At 40.9% G+C, this 19,222-nt stretch overlaps 1 protein-coding gene across 2 annotated transcripts in view; it reads left to right on the top strand.

Annotated features, from left to right (window-relative positions):
• The window catches only part of LOC140718880 (upstream-binding protein 1-like), a 100,223-nt gene that overhangs the window by 1,953 nt on the left and 79,048 nt on the right, over nucleotides 1–19,222 (top strand). For both annotated transcript variants that reach the window (XM_073033186.1, XM_073033235.1), the window contains exon 2: nucleotides 7,202–7,353. In XM_073033186.1, the coding sequence (XP_072889287.1) occupies nucleotides 7,202–7,353 (152 nt within the window). The remainder of the gene's footprint in view (nucleotides 1–7,201; nucleotides 7,354–19,222) is intronic.

Genomic DNA, 19,222 nt, shown 5'->3' with positions numbered 1-19,222 from the left:
TTCTTTTACTTGTGTCTTGTTATCATAACTACTTCAATATTTCTAAGTATTTACAACCTATGATATAACATGGATGTTATTTCTTTTAGAGATTCAGTTATTGTGCATCAGACATGAAATTGTAATGCCTGTGATGCTGCAGATTCTTGGTTTTGTATGGATTGGTCTTGAGGACTATGCATTGAGGTTGTCAGTGTATGGATAGATCAGTGTACACAGAAACTTGGCTTAGTGCTATCCTGCCGAGTGCTGATTTTGTCTTCTGCCCTCTAGTTCAAACTTGCAATATGGTACCTACCTTAAAGAAGACGTCTACTTGGGCTGCATGCTGCCATCTATTGTGAACACCTTGTTCACAGCTCCTGCCCTGCTGAGAATTTGGCACAAAATTCTTTCCTCTGCTGTTACTTTTCCTGTAGCTCAATAGCTCTGTGTGGACTGGTTCCTTGTTGGGCGAGCTAGGCTAATCAGGACAGACAGACAGACATACTTTATTGATCCCGAGGGAAATTGGGTTTCGTTACAGTCGCACCAACCAAGAATAGTGAAGAAATATAGCAATATAAACCATAAATAATTAAATAATGCCAAGGGGAAATAAGTCCAGGACCAGCCTATTGGCTCAGGTTGTCTGACACTCCGAGGGAGGAGTTGTAAAGTTTGATGGCCACAGGCAGGAATGACTTCCCATGACGCTCAGTGTTGCATCTCGGTGGAATGAGTCTCTGGCTGAATGTACTTCTGTGCCTAACCAGTACATTGAGTGGATGGGAGACATTGTCAGCTGCTGAGTGATGAGATGTGGGGCTCAGGACTGCACCCTGCCCACTTGTTGATGGAATACCCAGTAATGAGCACCCAATGGTGATTATCATTTAGAGATACAGCACTGTAACAGACCCTTCTGGCCCAACGAGCCAGTCTTGCCCAATTAATCCATGTGACCAGTTAACAGGGACAGGGCAGGATGTGTGTGGAGTGCTGTTGAAATGAGAATCAATGAGATTCAGGATGCCTTAATGGGGTTATTTATGGGCTCCCCACACAGCTATGGAAATGACATAACATTAACCAGTGCAGGTAAGAGAGTTAATTCAATAATCATGGGGATGTCTGAGCTGGTCATACTAAATAGTAGGGGCTACACAAGTGTATAAGTAGTACAACACAAATGTAGCTTGCTGTGTTACTGCACAGCTCCAACAACCTGGAATTATTTCAAAGTTCAAAGCAAATTTATTATTAAAATACAATGTATAACCCTGTGATTCATTTTTTTGCAAGCATACTCAATAGAATAATAACCACAACAGTATCAATGAAAGATGGCACCAACTGGGCATTCAACCAGAGTAAAAGACAACAAACTGTGCATTACAGGGAACACAGTAGCAAAAAGAAAGATGATAATAAATGAGCAATACATCAAGAACCTGAGATGAAGACTCATTGAAATTTAGTCCATAGGTTGTGCCATCAGTTCAGTGATGGAGCGAGTGAAGTTAATCCCTTTGGTTCAAGAATCTGATGGTTGAGGGATAATAGCTGTTCTTGAACCTGGTGGTGTGAGTCCTGAGGCTCCTGTACCATTGTCCTGATGGCAGCAGTGAAACAAGAGCCTAGCCTTGGTGGTGGGGGTTCCCTGATGATAGATGCTGCTTTCCTGCAACAGCATTTCATGTAGACGTGCCTATTGGTGGGGGTGGGGGGGTTACCTGTGATGGATTGGTCTGTATTCACCACTTTTTGTAGGATTTTCCATTTGTCTGATCTGTTACTGTCTTGTGGAATTTGCATGTACTTTAAACAGTTTCTTCTTGCATCCTGAAGACATTGGTGCCTGTAAGTGAATTGGCCTCTTGATATGCCCATTATGTATGGATGTGAATTAGTTGAGGGAGTGTAATAACTGGAGAATAAAATGGAATGGGTATAAATGTGTGGTTGATGATCAGTGCAGAGACAGTGAGTCGAAAGATCTCAACTCTGGTTTCTAGATCAGTCGGCTGAGGTGCTAATGACACTCTAGGTTTTTAGAAAGGCTCAGGATTAATTGATTTGGTGACTAGCGAACCATGAACATTGATTAAAATCTTATCAATATTGAAAGTGATTTAATTCAGTCTAAAATCAGGGTCTCTTATAAAGGAAAAATATAGAATAATTGGTAGCTGAGCGAAGGGCGCTGATTAGGCTACGGTCAATTATGGATAACTCTGAACATCCTCTACATTGCACCATCCAGAGACAGAGAAGCAGTTTCAGCGACAGGTTGCTATCGATGCAATGCTCCTCAGACAGGATGAAGAGGTCAATACTCCCCAATGCCATTAGGCTTTACAATTCTACCGCCAGGACTTAAGAACTTTTTAAAAGCTATTATTAATGCTTTTTGAGATAGTGATTTAGATGCATATCATATTTTTTTACTGAGTTAAGTATTGTATGTAATTAGTTTTGCTACAACAAGTGTATGGGACATTGGAAAAAAGTTGAATTTCCCCATGGGGATGAATAAAGTATCTATCTATCTATCTATCTATCTAAAAGACTGAGAATGTTCAGTTTGTTGTTTGGGACAACACAAAAACAAGAACTTGCAAACTACTTTCTTGCCTGTACCTCCTATCTGTTGCAGAGCTTGTGGGTACCATGTTGATTTCACCAGTTGCTTTGCGACAAACAACCAGAGTAGCAGCATCCTCAATCCCAAGGGACTGTGAAGGATCAACAGTGGGGCACAAATTCCACTGGGCATCAGTGAAAGTCATGGCACAAGCGAATACGTGACATACAAGATAATACCTAGAAGCATGGTTTTCCACAAACACTTCTGTAAGCAAACGTGTACCTCAATCCTGTTGATTGAGCCGATGCGGGCAGTTCGCCACATAGCCACATTAGCGAGATTTCCTCCTTACATCACAATTGTTTCCGGAATGACGACCATTTAGCTGATAGAAAAGTGTATAAAGGCCAAGCATTCGGAAGACACACTGCAATCACACGCATTGGGGATGTCTCCTTGCATGATGATGAAACATTTTAAGTAAATTGCCAAGCTTGGAGAAGAAACTCAACCCAACCATCAACCACCTGAGCTACACATCTTCCAAATCATTTCCAGTAGTTGAATAATGATAATAACAATCTAGTTATTATTGCAGTTTGCTTCAGCCCTAGGGAATATGAACAAATGTAGAGAGATTTCCAAGGTTAAAGTTGATTATGGTATTTGAATGATCTAAGGGAATGAATCTTAGCAGTTCTAAGATGATGAAAGGTTAGCTTTGTTTGTCATATGCCCATCGAAACATAGAGTGAAATGCATCATTTGCATCAATGACCAGTGCAGTCCGAATATGTACTGGGGCAACCCACAAGTATTGTTATGCCTCTGGCACCAACATAGCATATCCACAACTCACTTGCCGTAATTCTTCTGTCTGGAATTTGGGAGGAAAGCTGGAGCATGGGGAAGTGTGGTTACGGGGAGAATGTACAAGCTCCTTACACACAGTGGTAGGAATTAAACCTTGAAGGCTGATCTCTGGTGTTGTATTGGTGTTATCCTAACCACAACACTACAATGCCACTAGGTTTTGCCAATATTTAATTTTCTTGGTTCACTGAAACCAACCTTAGTTGGATAATGTACACGCACTGTAACAGCGGTTTATTATGATATGAATTTCCTTATCACTTGGAGTGAATGTTTGTGTTTTGCTTCTTTATTCTTCAGCATTTAGTTGAAATAAGTTTTCAGTGAGACAGTCAAAACATAAAATTCCTCATGTTCGTGCTGGAGCAGATTAGACAATAAGACATAGAAACAGAATTGGGCCATTCATCTTGGCAAGTCTTGCTTTGCCATTCAATCATCATGATTTATTAATCTCTATCAACCCCATTCTGCCCTGTACCCTTAATCTTTGATACCCTTTGTGCTTTACATTGAAGGGTAGAATATGGCTTTTGCATAACACTGCATGACTGCATAATAGTGGAATAACTTGCTTCATGTTTGTTACTAATATTACTTGGGTGATGGTATTTATTGTAGTGATGCAATATTATTTTCTACATGAATTGAGGTATTGTAACTTGATGGGAGTTAAAATTTTGTATGAGTGTCCTTGTTGCTCCAATTGGCAAAAGGTAAGAATCAGTAAAGCAGGGGTTCCCAACCTGAGATTCATAGACCACTTAATTAATGGTATTACTCCATGGTATAAAAAAGGTTATGAACCCCTGCTTTAGAAATATTATATAGGACACAGGTTGTTAAAGAGGAAAATTGTGGAAACACAGGTTCAGCAAAGATAAAAATGGTTGGTGCTTCAGGCTGATCTTTCGGCACATTCCAAAGAAACAAATTGGCTGAGTATTTCCATGTGATTTTTTTTTTTGAGTCAGGCTTCCAGCGTTGTCAGTGTTTTTGCTTTTCAGTCTGAAACTTCTTGCTTCTGGGACTGTAAGGAAGTATAATTGGAGTTCAAAAGAATTACAAGAACCATTGCTTTTCTACTTATAGAGGGTGCCGTTGCAATAACAACTTTAAAAGATAACTATTACATCGAAACATACAGTGAAATGCATCGTTTGCGTCAGCCACCCTAGTTTGCATTCTGTATTGTGCTGGGGCAGTCCGCAAGGGTCACCATGCTTCCAGCACCAACATAGCGTGCCCACCGTTTACTAACCTTACCCCATAGGTCTTCTTGGAATGTTGGATCTTGGAGCTAGCGCTGTAAAGCATTACGCTACCACTATGCTGCTTTTCACTACTTGCAGGTGTAGTGATGAGTGGGAATCATTGCCCCCTGTGGTGCAATAGGTGGAAGATGAAAATGTTGAGAAATGTAAAGTGATGCACTTCAGTAACAAGAATGAGTTATAGAACACAGCAACTGGCCCATCAGCTCATGATGTCCATGTTGACAATTACACTTGTATGAGGTGCCGTTCTAGAATGTAAAAGACCATAAGACACGGAAGCAGAATTGGGTCAATTGATCCATCTAGTCTGCTCCACCAATTCATCATGGCTGTTCCATTTTTTCCTCTCAACTCCATTCTCCTCCCCTCTCCCTGAACCTTTCACACCCTGACCAATTAAGCACCTGTCAATCTTCACCTTAAATACAATGACCTGGCCTATATATCCACCGTTGGCAATGAATTCCACAGATCTACCACCCTCTGGCTAAAGAAGTTCCTCCTCATCTGTTCTAAAATGGACATTCCTCTATTCTAAGGCAGTGCCCTCTGGTTTTAGACTCACCCACCATAGGAAACAGCCTCTCTACATCCACTCTGTCTAGGCCTTTCAACATTTGATTAGTTTCAATGAGATTCTCCCTCGTTCTTATAATTTCCAGCGAGTACAAGCCCAGAGCCATGAAATGCTTCTTGTATTGATAACCCTTTCATTCCAGGAATGGTTTTCATGAACCTCCTCTGAACCCCCTCCAATGGCAGCACATCTTTTCATTGATAAGGGGCCCAAAACTGCTCACAATACACAGTGTGGTCTGGCCATTGCCTTGTAAAACCTCAGCATTACATCCTTGCTTTTATTCTAGTCATCTTGAAATGAATGCTAACGTTACACTTGTCTGTCTTACCATTGACTTAACCAGTAAGTTAACCTTTAAGCAATCTTGCACGAGGGCTCCCAAGTCCCTTTGCATCCTGGATTAAGAAATCTCCTCATTTAGAAAATAGTCTATACTTTTATTCCTTCAAGCAACGTGCATGACTATGTAGTTCTGAAAAGAAAATAGAAATCTGGAGTGATACACACAACATGCTGGAGGAACTCAGCATGTCAAATAGCATCTATGGAATTGAATAGTCGATGTTTTGGGCCGAGACTCTTCAGGACGGGAAAGGTAGTGAGAAGACTCCAGAATAAAATGGTGTGGGAGGGGCAGGAGCTGGAATGTGATAGGTGAAACCAAGTGGGTTTGAAAGGTAAAAGGCTGGGTAAGAAGGAATCTGATAGGAGAGGAGGGTGGACTATAGGAGAAAGGGAGATAGGTGGGGATCTAGGGTGAAGTGATAGGCAGGAGAGAAGAAGTAAAAGGCCAGAATGTGGAATAGAAGAAGGGGGGAGTGGGAGGGAAAGTATTTTTTACTAGGAGAAATTGATATTCATGTCTTCAAGTCAAAGGCTACCCAGACAGAACATAAGGTTTTTCTCCTCCACCATGAGGGTGGCCTCCTCTTGGCACATGAGACCATGGACCGATGTTGGAATGGGAATTAGAATTAAAATTCTCGCCACTGGGACGTTGGACCTTTGACAGATCTTAAGTATTTTTATATACTTGTATATAGTTTGTTGCAAGTGGTAGGATAGGTGCTAGTTTTGAGCAACGCTAGCTTGATGAACCATCACACAACATTGGTCATGTTTGGTGTATTGATTCCATTTCTGAATAGCGCAATGGAAATCTGAGGAGACTATAGAAAGAATCCCATGATTTACTAAAATGCCTCCATGAGAAATGTCAGTTACATGGCTAGACAGGAAAAGATGAGAATGGGAGCATAACATAATGTAATACAAATGTATTTTTAAAGATTAGCCTTTTATTTGATATGTACATCGAAACATACAGTTAAATGTGTCATTTGATTTGATTAAGTCAAATTGGTGAGGATTATGTTGGGCAGCCCACGAGTGTCACCAAACTTCTGCCACCAGCATAGCATGCCCAGAACTCAGAAATTGTAACCATACGTCTTTAGAATGTGTGAGGAAACTGGTGCACCGAAAGGAAACCCACATGGTCACGGAGAGAATGTATAAATTCCTTACAGGGAACTGTGGGAATTGAACCCCGAAGGTGATTGCAGGTGCTAACCACCATGCTACTATGCTGCCCCCTTAAGAAGTGATGTGTTGTAGATTGTAAAGTTTATAAGCAGATTAGATGGGAACAAACTGTTCCCATTGGAGGCAGTCTCAAGAGGACAAAACAAAGATAAGTTGCAGAAGGAACCAATAGAACATGAGGCTTAAACCCTTTCACAATGGTTGGAGTCTGCACATGTAGGTGAAGCTATGATGCAGGAAGATTCTTTGTAACATTCAGTTGTGATTTTGGTTTCCAAATCATGTCTATTCTGTTGAGTGGCATCTTTTAGTTTTCCCTTGAAAATGATGAATTGATCTGAGTTTCTTATTTTGCAGTGACGTCTTGGCCCTGCCCATTTTCAAGCAAGAAGATTCTAACCTTCCTCCAGAGGATGAAAGTAAACATCCACCATTCCAGTACGTGCTCTACGCAGCCACATCGCCTGCTGTTAAGCTACATGATGAAACACTTACCTATTTGAACCAAGGTATATTACACATTTTGAAGAGCTTTGCTCCATGTTGTTAATTGTTATATGCTTTTTAATGTGATTTACAATACCATCAATGGGTGAGTTAGTTGATGGGGTGGTGGCATGCAAACTGCTGGGGGCTGTGGCAATGTAGATGCTGATCATGTTTTCTTGCGTTGTGAACTTGAAGATCTATACATTCAAGAGGAATACTAAACTTATTCTACAAATAAAAACCTGAAAGCATTCTGCCTTTTAATGAAATTGATATTTTGCTATTTCCAAAGGCGAGATTTAAACCTTTGAGATACAAATAATACTGTAGTGTTATTCCCTGTTAATTTGATACAAAGCTCCTTCATGTTTGTAAGACATGACTGCATTGAAAACTTCATCTGATTAGGCAGTTTGTTGAACTTGTATCAACTTTGCTCATGTTTCAAAGAATATTTACTGTTACTGTTTGGTAAAGGCTACCTACTATAAAGATTCTGGCAAAAAGTCCTTTATTCCACATTCATCAGTGGGTGATTAGCATTGTAGATATATTAGGATGGAGGACCTGCTTGACTGTTCTTTCTGTTCAGACAATAATGCAAGAGGATGTTACCCAGTTTCAGTTTTAGATTCAGATTTATTTATGATGGGCTCATTAAAATGTACAGTGTAATACCCTGTTTGTGTTAACAACCAGCACAGCCTAAGGATGCACAGGCAACAATAGCAAAACAGCCTCCTTTCCCACCCTCCCACTTACTTAGATGCACCTCCAATACCATGACAGGCAGCTTCATTGACTATGATCTCCAGCTCTTGGCCCCGGACTTGCAGACATCAGGCCTCTGACTTCTGAATGTGCCCACGTACAGGCACTTCGGCTTTAAGCCCTCAACCTCTGGACTCAGACTTCGGTGTTTAGGCATCGACCTCTGGTGTCGACTCCACAGCTTGCTGATCACGGGACTTTGACCTCTAGATACGCTGACCTGGGGTGGTGGGAGAATCTTAATGCCTTTGCCTCCGTGGACCTCAAACCCTGGGACTAGGTGGAAGGTGATGGGTAAAGCCAGGTGGGTAGAAAAGATCAAGGCTGGAGATGAAAGAATCTGATAGGAGAGGCAAGTGGGCCATAGGAAAAAGGAAGGAGAAGACCCAGAGAGTGGTGATAGGTAGGTGAGAAGAGGTAAAGGGCTAGAGTGGGGAATAGAAGGGGAGGGGGGGGTATTTTTTTACCGGAAGAAGAAATCAATATTTAAGCCATCAGGTTGGAGGCTACTAAGGTGGAATATAAGATGTTGCTACTCCATCCTGAGAGTGGCCTGATCGTGACATGAGGATGCTGTGGACCAACACGTTGGAACAGGAATGTGAAACGTAATTAAAATGTTGGGCTATCGGGAAATTCCGCTTTTGGCAGATGGTGCCAAGGTGCTCGATGAAGCGATCCACCAGTTTGCAATGGAGGCTGCATCGAGAGCACTGGACAGAGTGGATGACCCCAGCAGATGCACAGGTGAAGTGTTGCCTCTCCTGGAAGGGTTATTTGGCATCTTGAATGGAGGTGAGGGAGGAGGTGAATGGGTAGGTGTAGCACTTTTGCTGCTTTCAGGGATAAGTGCTGGGAGGGAGATTAGTGGGGAGGAATGAATTGACAAGGGACTTATGGAGGGAGCAATCTCTACAGAAAGTGGAGATTAATGGGGGGAGAAGGTAAAGATGTATTTAGTGGCAAGATCCCTTTGGAGATGGTGCAGTTGCAAAGAATGATGTGTTAGATGCAAGGGGTTTCAAAGGTACATCTAATGTCAGAGAAATGTATGCAATATACATCCTGAATTTTTTTTTCTTCACAACCATCCATGAAAACAGAGGTGTGCCCCAACGAATGAATGACAGTTAAATGTTAGAAGCCTAAAACTCCCCATCCCATGCAGCAGCAGAGCGACAATTCCCCCCCCCCCCCCCGCCATCAGCAAAAAAAAAGCATCGGCACCCCCCACTAAGCACACAACCGTGCAGCAAATCATCAATAAAGACACAGTTTTTCAGTACCCCAAAGACTACTTGTTCACCCGGTAATTCAACATGCCACAGGCTCTCTCTCCCTAATAAGGGAAAAAGAGGTGTCTGTTTCACAGTGAGACAAAGAACCCTATTACTTTTAAGGTGGTGGAAAGATTGGGTGTGCACAGATGTCCAGGAAGTTGAGGAGTTGTCGGTGAGAGCAGTATCAATGATGGAGGAAGAGAAAGCCTGTTCTTTGTAGAAGTAAGACATCTCTGATGTCCTGAAAAGGAATACCTCATCCTGGGAACAGATGCGACAGAGATAAAGGAATTGAGAAAAGCATTTTTACAGGAGACAGGGCAGGAAGAGGTATAGTCAAGATAACTGTAGGAATCAGTAGGTTTATAAAAGATGTCAGTTGACAAATTGTCTCCAGAGATGGAGACAGAGATTGAGAAAGGAGAATGAGGTGTCACAAACAGAACGATTATCTGTAAGGAATGCCTTGCTTTCTCTCTGGGTTTTGAGTCTTTGTAACTTTGCTTTCATTGCATTTTGAGGAATATTTTAATGCCAACTTTAATAGTTGTTTTCATAATTGCAAGGGATTGAAAGGAAACATGCATATTTCAGGTTGTCTCATTGCCTTGCTGAATCTGCTGTCTTGCTACTTCCATTTGATCTAGCTTCAAGAGGTTGCAACAGAAATGCTGTTTTTAAAAATAAATCCACAAATGTCTTAAGGACCACTCAAAGACTCTGTTCAGATGATGTTTCTGACATGTAAAGCTACTACAGTGTCCTCTCTGTATCTGAACTGTGCGTTTGTCCACCATAATTAGCACATGTGAAGACATTATTATATTCTGTCAGAAAGCACCTAGACTGTGTCTAAACAACAGCTGGTAATTAGTAAGAACACATGAGATCCAAATAACTTATTAGCACTACCTATATAGATTTCTCAGCATTGAAAAGACCACGTAACACCCAAAGACTTGTCCCACTAAGAGCTATCCTTTCCACCAAGGATAGCAAAGTGAAAAGCGAACTTCAGAGAAATGCTTTACTATGTTTCTGTCTTGGCACAAATACCCTTAATTTCACTCTATATTTCCTATCTAATTCAAATTTAAAAAAAATCCTTATTGGAAGTTGAAGATATTTTAAAGATTTGCTTTATTTGTCACATGTATATTGAAACATGCAGTAAAATGTGTCATTGGCCAACTTAATTAGAGGATGTGCTGGGGATAATCTGCAAGTTTGCCATGTTTCCAATGTCAACATTGCACGCCTGCACTTTACTGCCCTTAACCCATACGCCTTTGGAGCGTGGGAGGAAGCTGATGTGGTCACCGGGAGAACGTACAAGTTCCATCCAGTGATAGGAATTGAATTCTGATTGCTGGCATTGTAGAACGTTATGTAACCACTATGCTATTGTGCCACCCTCAGCTTTCACCCATGGAATGAGCCAGGCTCAAGCTGATATTTTGCTGTTGTAGTTATAAATCTTGGAGAGGGACTTTGCACAAACTCATCCCTAAATCTAGGAGAAGCAGGAGAAGATATAAAGGCACCTCATATGCTGTCATTGTGACCATTTTTGAGAAAAGAGACTTGTGTTTCCCTGTTGCTTACTGTGGAAAAGGTTGTTTCAAAGATGGTCTTCAACCATTGCCATTTGCTGAAGACCTATTGCTTAAATTACAAGTGTGAATTCAAACCATTGAGAGGGATAATTGTCACGCTCTTCAGTGCATTAAATGCCAAGCGAAATGTGGTGTGCAGTAACATACTTGTGTGTCCTTTAATCTCAAAGCTCCTCCTAACAGAGGATTGAAGACAACCCTTCTCATTTATCTGTCTTTAAGGAAAATTGGTTCCCTTGTACATTTGCTAAATGATGCCAAGATGTCTGTGATTCTAATCAGAGAGTCAATCTGTTTACTGCCAGCATTGGAGTGATGACACCACTCTGAACAAGTCTACACCAACACTTTTCAAGGTTTAGTTATTTCCAGTACATAGTGTAAAGGAGAACAAAATAATTGGTTCTCCGGACCTTACAGCAATTCTGGACCAGGTCTTCAATCAACTTCTTATTTCTTTGGAACTAGTTTACATTACTAATGGCAAACTTTTAAACTTGTGAAGCCATTACTCCAGAATCCAGGTCACTCCAGTCATGGAGTTGTTTCACACAGATGTAAGCTGTTCCACTTGTATCTACCAACATTAATGCCTTTGACTGCTTTCGGTCTTCTGTGCCTTGGTGATTCAGGTATTTGCTTGCATGTAGCTTAAATGTTGAGTAGCAGCCTCTGTCACTAGGACAAGTGTGTATCCAGTCCCTAACCGCTGAGTAATTTCCCCCAGTTCCCCTTTAAATTTCCTGTCTCTTTGCTTAAACCTACACCCCCTATTCTTTGAAATCTTAAACATCTTCATGGGGGGAAGGGTAGTTTTTTGTTTGCTGCTGTCAAGTGAAGATGACCATCCTGATGCTAGGCTATGACCTCATATCAGAGGCTAGCTTTGATTGCCTGTATATTTTTCAACCAAGTTTTGTAGCATAGTGTAAATAGGGTGCAGGGCTCTGGTATGTTTTGCCTTGGGTATTTACCCTGGCTGTGTAATTTACTATCGGAAAATGACAGGTAGCTGCTGTCGGTTCTGCTCAGTGCACTGTATACTTGCTCATATCTACACCTGAGTGTGTGTGAATCATTGGTCTTGGTAAGGGTATGAGATGTATATCATGGTGATGGAATTTCTATTATGAAGCTGATTTGCACATCAGATTGCAGTTATTTTTAAACATTCTCTGTGATGCTGGTGAGTTTAAGTTGCAGTCAAAATGGTTGAATGATTTTACCAAATAAGTTTGTTGTCATATATTGAGGGACAACTTGTTTTGCATGCATCCATACATTCCATCTCATTGCATTGGTGCATTGAGGTAGTACAAGGGAAAACAATAACAGAATGCAGAATAGTTCAAAAATTTATTTATTAAAGTATACAACTTGAAATAATTCTTATCTAGGTAGCCATGAAACCAAGAAAAGAAAGGCGTCCTGATTATCAACTCCAAAATCCCCCCTCACCACATAAAAAGGAACAAACACATCAACCCCCAAATCCCTCCCCCGCATGAAAAAATGAATAAATTGGAACAGGAACATCAACTCCTCAAATCCCTCCTCCTGCACAAAAAACTGAACAAACCAATAAAACACATAGTATTAACAGTTACAGAGAATTTGCAGTGCAGGTACAAGGCCAGTGCAAAGTGGATTGAAGTCAAGAGGCTGTCTTAAATTTGTATGTGACTGTTTAGTATTATAAGTGGGATAGAAGCTGTCCTTGAGCCTGGTGGTATGTGCTTTCAGGCTTTTTAAAATCTGGGGTGAGGTGGGAGAAGAGAGAATGTCTGGGATGGGTGGGGTCTTTGATGATTGATATAAGGCAGTGAGAAGTGTAGACATTCCATGGAGGGGAGGATGGTTTAGGTGATGTGTTGGGCTGTGTACACAACTCTGCAGTTTCCTGTGGTCTTGGGCAGATCAGTTGCATTCCAAACTCTGATGCATCTGGATAGGGTACTTTCTATGTGCTATGACGTGGGTGATCATGATCTTTCCATGACTGTGATTCTCCTTGGCAAATTTTTCTACAGAAGTGGTTTGCCATTGCTGCCTTATGAGCAGTGTCTTTACCAGATGGGTAATCCCAGTCATTATCAATACACTTCAGAGATTGTCTGCCTGGCATCAGTGGTCACATAACCATGACTTATGATGTGCACCAGCTATTCGTATGATCATCCTCCATCTGTTCCCATGGCTTCACATGACCCTGTTCAGGGGCTGAGCAGGTCCTACACCTTGCCCAAGAGTGACCTGCAGGCTAGCGGTGGGAAGGAGAACCTTACACCTCCTTTGGAGATGTATCAACACCCTGCCATCTAACTTTCTATGTTGCATTGATTAAAAATGGGTGAGGGTGAAAGGGGACATACCATCTTTATTCAGCTTCCTGAGGAAGTTTAGGCTCTAGTGCATTTGGCTGTGATATTGACATGGTTGGACCAGGACAGGCTGTTAGTGTTTATACCTAGGAACTTGAAGCTCTCAACCCTTTTAACATCTGCACTGTTGATGTAAAAAGGAGTGCATTATGTACATGAGCTACTTCCTGAAGTCATAAAGAAGGTTGGAAACCCCTGCACTAGACTTTGCCTCCTCCCTTAACACTGAATTATTATTTGAGATTCAGTCCACTGCAGTGATGTTGTCTGCAGACGTGGCGCTGGAGCGGAATCTGGCCACGCAGTCATGAGTGTCCAGGTTGTAGAGTAGGGGGCTGAGGGGGCACAGCCTTGTGGAGCACCAGTGTTGGGGATAATTGTGGCAGAAGTTTCTGTGTCTATCCTTACTGATACAGACTGTTCAGGAAGTTGAGGATCCAGTTGCAGAGAAGGTGTTGAGTCCCACATCCAGGAGTTTGGAGATGAGTTTGCTTTGAGTTATAATATTGACAACAGAACTGTAGTCAACAGTAGACTATTTTGTTCAAAACTCTGTCTACTGACCAAATGCTCCAGAGATGATTGTATGGCTAGGGAATGGTACCCACCTTGGAGCCCTGTGTCTGGTCTGTAGAATGTTTGCTATCAATACTCAAGGTGATCTGTATTTTGGTTTTCAGGGTTGAAAGGGGTACCGCATCAGTTCAGACTACTTTTTAATCAGTATTTGTTTGAAGGAGTGCAGGTCGGTGGGACTAGGTGAGTGTAAGCGTTCGGCACGGACTAGAAGGGCCGAGATGGCCTGTTTCCGTGCTGTAATTGTTATATGGTTATTTGCATTGAGAAACCAAGAGTGGGGTGGCACAGCCTATGGAGCTCCTGTTTCAGGACTCCGGTGACCTGCATTCAACCCTGACTTCAAACACCACACTCATGAGTTAGGGTAGGTGTGTGTGCTTGGTGATCTGCATGGGTTGGTTAGATGAAAAGCCTGCTTTCGTGATATACTTTTGCATAATTCTAACATTACTAGTTCTAAAACTTCTATTGTACTTTTTAAAGACATTTATTGTTGAGACAATTGCAACAGCCATGGATATGTTTTAATAAAGTAAACTTATAATAATTGACCCTTTGCTGCACTGACAGCTTTCTGGACTATAAGATATTACTATTTTTACATTACGTTTACCTGTGAGCTAGGTGAGTTTAAATGGAGCACAAGAATTGGGATTGAGTTCTAAAAGGAATGTGGGACTTGGGTGTGTTTAAAGGTTACAGAGAAAACAGGTAAGTTCAATGCTGAGTTACTGGTGGTTTTGAACAACAGCATGGTGGGTGTTTGGAGTTTTGCTGTATAGAGCATTATTTGTGTAAAATGTATTTTTTTTTCCCTGGTGGCTTTTCTATCAATCTGAAAGCTAGGCAACTTAAAGCATGGACAGTACTACATAAGGCTTTTTAAAATTGATCACTACATAAGATAACTAAATAAATCAATCTTACAAGTGTTAAAATGTTATTTATCATGTGCCACATCCTGCCAGGCACTAGACTATTGAGAATATTGGTTCATATTTGTGATAGAAAAACTAGCATAGGAACATTAAGGATTTGTACAGGAAAATAGATACGTGGATTTGTACTTTATATACTTATTTAAATACAACCAGCTGAATAGAATTCAGCATGTAGGAATATTTTGTTAAATACTGTAGGTCTGATGTAGAATCTTATGGGAATTTCCATGAAGTGGGATGTTTTAGAAACAGCTCAAATTGAAAAGTGTTATTAGAGATGAGGATTACTATTCCTCTCTTTAAAAAAAAGTACCTAAGAGGCAGCATTGGTTCAAATCTCTGTACTTGACTGTTGTCAGATGGAGATGCATTTCTTAACCTGTGCTGTAACTTTCAATTGTTTGGAGGTTGCAAAATGATAATTAATCTCAAGAAGCCAGTTCATATACTTATTAAAATTAAGGTGTTTCTGCATTTATAATCTCATGTTCCTTGAGTAAAAGTCCTGTTTTCTGGAATCGAGGATTCTGAGGTGGCTAGTCTGGGGAGTTGACTTGCAGTGCAGATGGCTGGGTAGTTTGTAGGGAAGTAGGAAGCAGAGATGCCCAGCAGATCAAACAGCACCTGTGAGATGGAAACTGTCAATGTTTCAGAAAAAAGGTCCTTCAACAGAAGTGATCATGGGGATGAGCTATATAACAGGGTGAGTGAAGGACAGCAGTTAGAGGGTGAAAACATAGACAAAAGAATGTGTGAGTTGTGAAATGCAGAGTAGGAGGACCTGTCTGCAGATGAAACCAAAAGAATAGGTAGGACCTAAGATTTTAGGAAGTCTACTGATGTTTCCCTTTTGAGACTTTGCAAGATGCCCTTGTTGAATTGAAATGTTCAGGCTCCAGAATCCAAAATGACATTACTAGTTCCAGTGGTATTGACTTACCCTGTACTTCACATAAAATTGGGCCCTGAATAATAATTACAAATCAGTGTTTTTGAATAAAGGTGAAGGACATTGGCTGTAGGACCAGCACAGCAACAGAAAACATGCTTGAAATAAAAGGGTATGTTTGGATATTTTTGCAAATATACCTTTTTACTTGTGATTTCTCCCTCAGCAGCTGTGCATCTGTTTTATTATCCATTAATACAGTAGTACTTTATTATACTATTGTGGATATATATTACATTATACCAATATTCTTTTCTAAATTACCCAGTCCTTTGCATTTAATACAAAAGTCCTACCTAGATTTATTCTTTCAAAATGTAACATTCCATTCGCCTTTCCTCCACCCACCTACCTTGTTGATTAAGTTTCCGTTGCAATTCTTGATGCTCTATGCTGGCTATTTTATTAGAATCTGCCAACTTACTAACTTTTTCTAGCACAGTAATTTACAAAACGTTTTAGGTGTATGCTGTGGAAAGGGAGTAGTTCAGGTGGCAAAGGCAGGAAGTGGTGTGGGTGCAGACACACTCAGCCTTGAGACACCAGGCAATTCCAAACAATTGATTTATTGAACATAACAGAATGTCCCTCTGGTGCTTCCACTTCCCTTTCCCTTTTCCCTACCACGATTCCCCTCTCTCCTTGCCCCCTTCCCACTCTCAGTCCACGCTAGAGACCCATATCAGAATCAGGTTTATCATCACTCACATATGTCATGAAATTTGAGTTTTTCTTTTGCGGCAGTACAGTGCAATACATAAAATTACAGTACTGTGCAAAAGTCTTAGGCACCCTAGCTATAAGACTTTTGTACAGTACTGTATATTCTCATCCAAATCATTAACATAGATCCCAAATAATAATGGGCCCAGCATGGGCACACCACTAGTCAGAAACTTCCAGTCTGAGACCATAAGACATAGGAGTAGAATAAGGCTATTTGGCCATTGTGTCTGCTCTACCAGGTATGAGCAGGGAGGTCTTGGTACAACTTAATGAAACATTGGTTAAGCTGTAACTGGAATATTGTTGTAGTTTTGATCACCATACTATAGAAACATGATTGCACTGGAGAAGGTGTAGGGGAGATTCACCAGGCTGTCCTCTGGGATAGATATGTTTCAGTTATGAGGAGAGCCAAGATTGGCTGTGTTTTTTTTTCCTTGTAGTATTGGATGCCTGGAGAATTGGGTAAAGCTGCACAAAAATATGAAAATCATACAAGTGTGAAACTACCCAATGGCAAAAGTACATGAGACTAAAGAGCATGGGATTACAGTGAGGAATCAGAGGATCTGAAAGGAAAAATCATCTGAAAGGTGGTTGCAAGACTTGGAATATTTAAAAAAAAAAGCATTTAGACGAATAATTAAAACTCCAACACAGAAAACACTGAAAACCAAATGATGGTCAGTGGGGCTAGTATAGATTGGACCTGATGGGCTGAAGGGCCTGTTTCTATGCTCAGCTCTTATTTCTTACACTGTTCATAGATGATGCCCTGACTAATCCAGAACCTATCAACCTCTGTTTTGAATATAATTAATCACTTGACCTCCAAAGCCATTTGTGGCAGTGAATTCCACAGATTCTCCATCTTCTGGCTCAACAAATTCCTCCTCATCTCTATTCTAAATGGATGTCTCTCTATTCTGTCTGTGTCCTCCGGTCCTAGGCTCACCACCGTAGGTAACACCCTCTCCATATCCACTGCTCTATGCAGGATCTGCCTGTCTGTTTTGGATTTGGGTCTCTTTCCAAGGAATTTGGGTTGACTCTCCAGTATAGAAGTGAGGAAATAAGGTGCTGTTGGAGATGCTGCTTTTTGAATGGGGTGTTAAATGGGAATCTCATTTGTTTCTGGGTGGATACAATTTTTTGGCACTATCAGAGAAAATAAATTGTTGAGAATCACAATCAGGTTTATTATCACCGAATTTGTTGTTTTGTGGCAGCGGTACAGTGCAATACATAAAACTTAATATCAATTGCAATAAGAATATATTTTAAAATGGTGCAAAAAGAGCAAAAATGTCATGTGTTCAGTCCTGCCTCTTGACCTAAAATTAACTACCGTAGATTCCGGATTTTAAGCCGCTACTTTTTTCCCACATTTTGAACAGCTTTGAACTTTGCGGCCAATAATCCAGAGCGGCTAATACATTATTTTTTTCATGCCGCCTCGTAAACATTTTGCCTCGTAACAGTAGACCAATAAAATTGATGAGTAGTTCACAGAGGTCCAATGAAATTGTACGATAAATCAAGCGCACTTTCACAATTAAATTATTGTAAATCAGTCATTTGTACTCACCCTCATCAACATGGAAAACACTCGAAGCATTGTGCTACCTACCCTACTTAGTTTAAACTATATTTGTTTTCTGTACTACATCGCGGGATGCTATGACGTCACACCCGGTTTCGCGGCGTCTTGTGGGAAAATGCCGTTTGCGATGAAACGGAAAGGAGGGGGGAGCGGATTACGCGAGCGGCTTTGGATCCGAGCGAAATCTGCTTTTAAATGCCGTTTGCGATGAAACGGAAAGGAGGGGGGAGCGGATTACGCGAGCGGCTTTGGATCCGAGCGAAATCTGCTTTTAAATGCCGTTTGCGATGAAACGGAAAGGAGGGGGGAGCGGATTACGCGAGCGGCTTTGGATCTGAGCGAACTCTGCTTTTAAGTTAAAGGTATCAATAACTTTTCCTGGTAGGCTGCAGTATATATATTTTTTACCAGTCGTTAGGAGATATTGGAATGTTGTTCAGTAAAGAAGTATACGCAACGTATATTTAAAAGTAGCCGCGTACGGGCACGGTTCGAAAAAAAGCATTTGCAATATGTATTTGTTTTTGTTACCATATGGATTTAATTAAAAGTTAAAAAAATCCTCACGTGTAATATCTTTCTGTGTAAATATCTCATATTACAACGTGGGACACCTGCGGCCGAAAATCCGGTGCGGCCTAAAATCCGGTGCGGCCTTTACATTTAAAAAAATGATTTTATTTCTAAAATTAGTGCCAGCGGCTTAAAATCAGGTGCGCTCTGTAGTCCGGAATCTACGGTAGTCATTATTGTGCTAATGAACTGCTGTATACAAATTCACTGCCTGTTTTTTTGTGTGTTACATCAGTGATTATACTTAAAAACTACTTGGGCATTCTGAGAAGTGCAAGAAGTTCCTTGATTGTGTAAGCTGTTGCAGTATTGCAGGCTGTCTGAATTATTGCTATGTTCAACTTGATGCAATTGCACACCTACTTGAAACCTTCTGATGTTTGGAGATTAGAAATTTTTTTGTGTTAGAGGTTGTATGTGCGTTAATATAACTTAGTGTGAATGGAAACTATTGGGGTTTGAGGCTTGCG

Source organism: Hemitrygon akajei, chromosome 1 (genome assembly GCF_048418815.1).
Source record: "Hemitrygon akajei chromosome 1, sHemAka1.3, whole genome shotgun sequence".
Taxonomy (NCBI): domain Eukaryota; kingdom Metazoa; phylum Chordata; class Chondrichthyes; order Myliobatiformes; family Dasyatidae; genus Hemitrygon; species Hemitrygon akajei.
The sequence above is the reverse complement of the archived record's forward strand: the minus strand, read 5'-3'. Positions and strand labels throughout refer to the sequence as shown.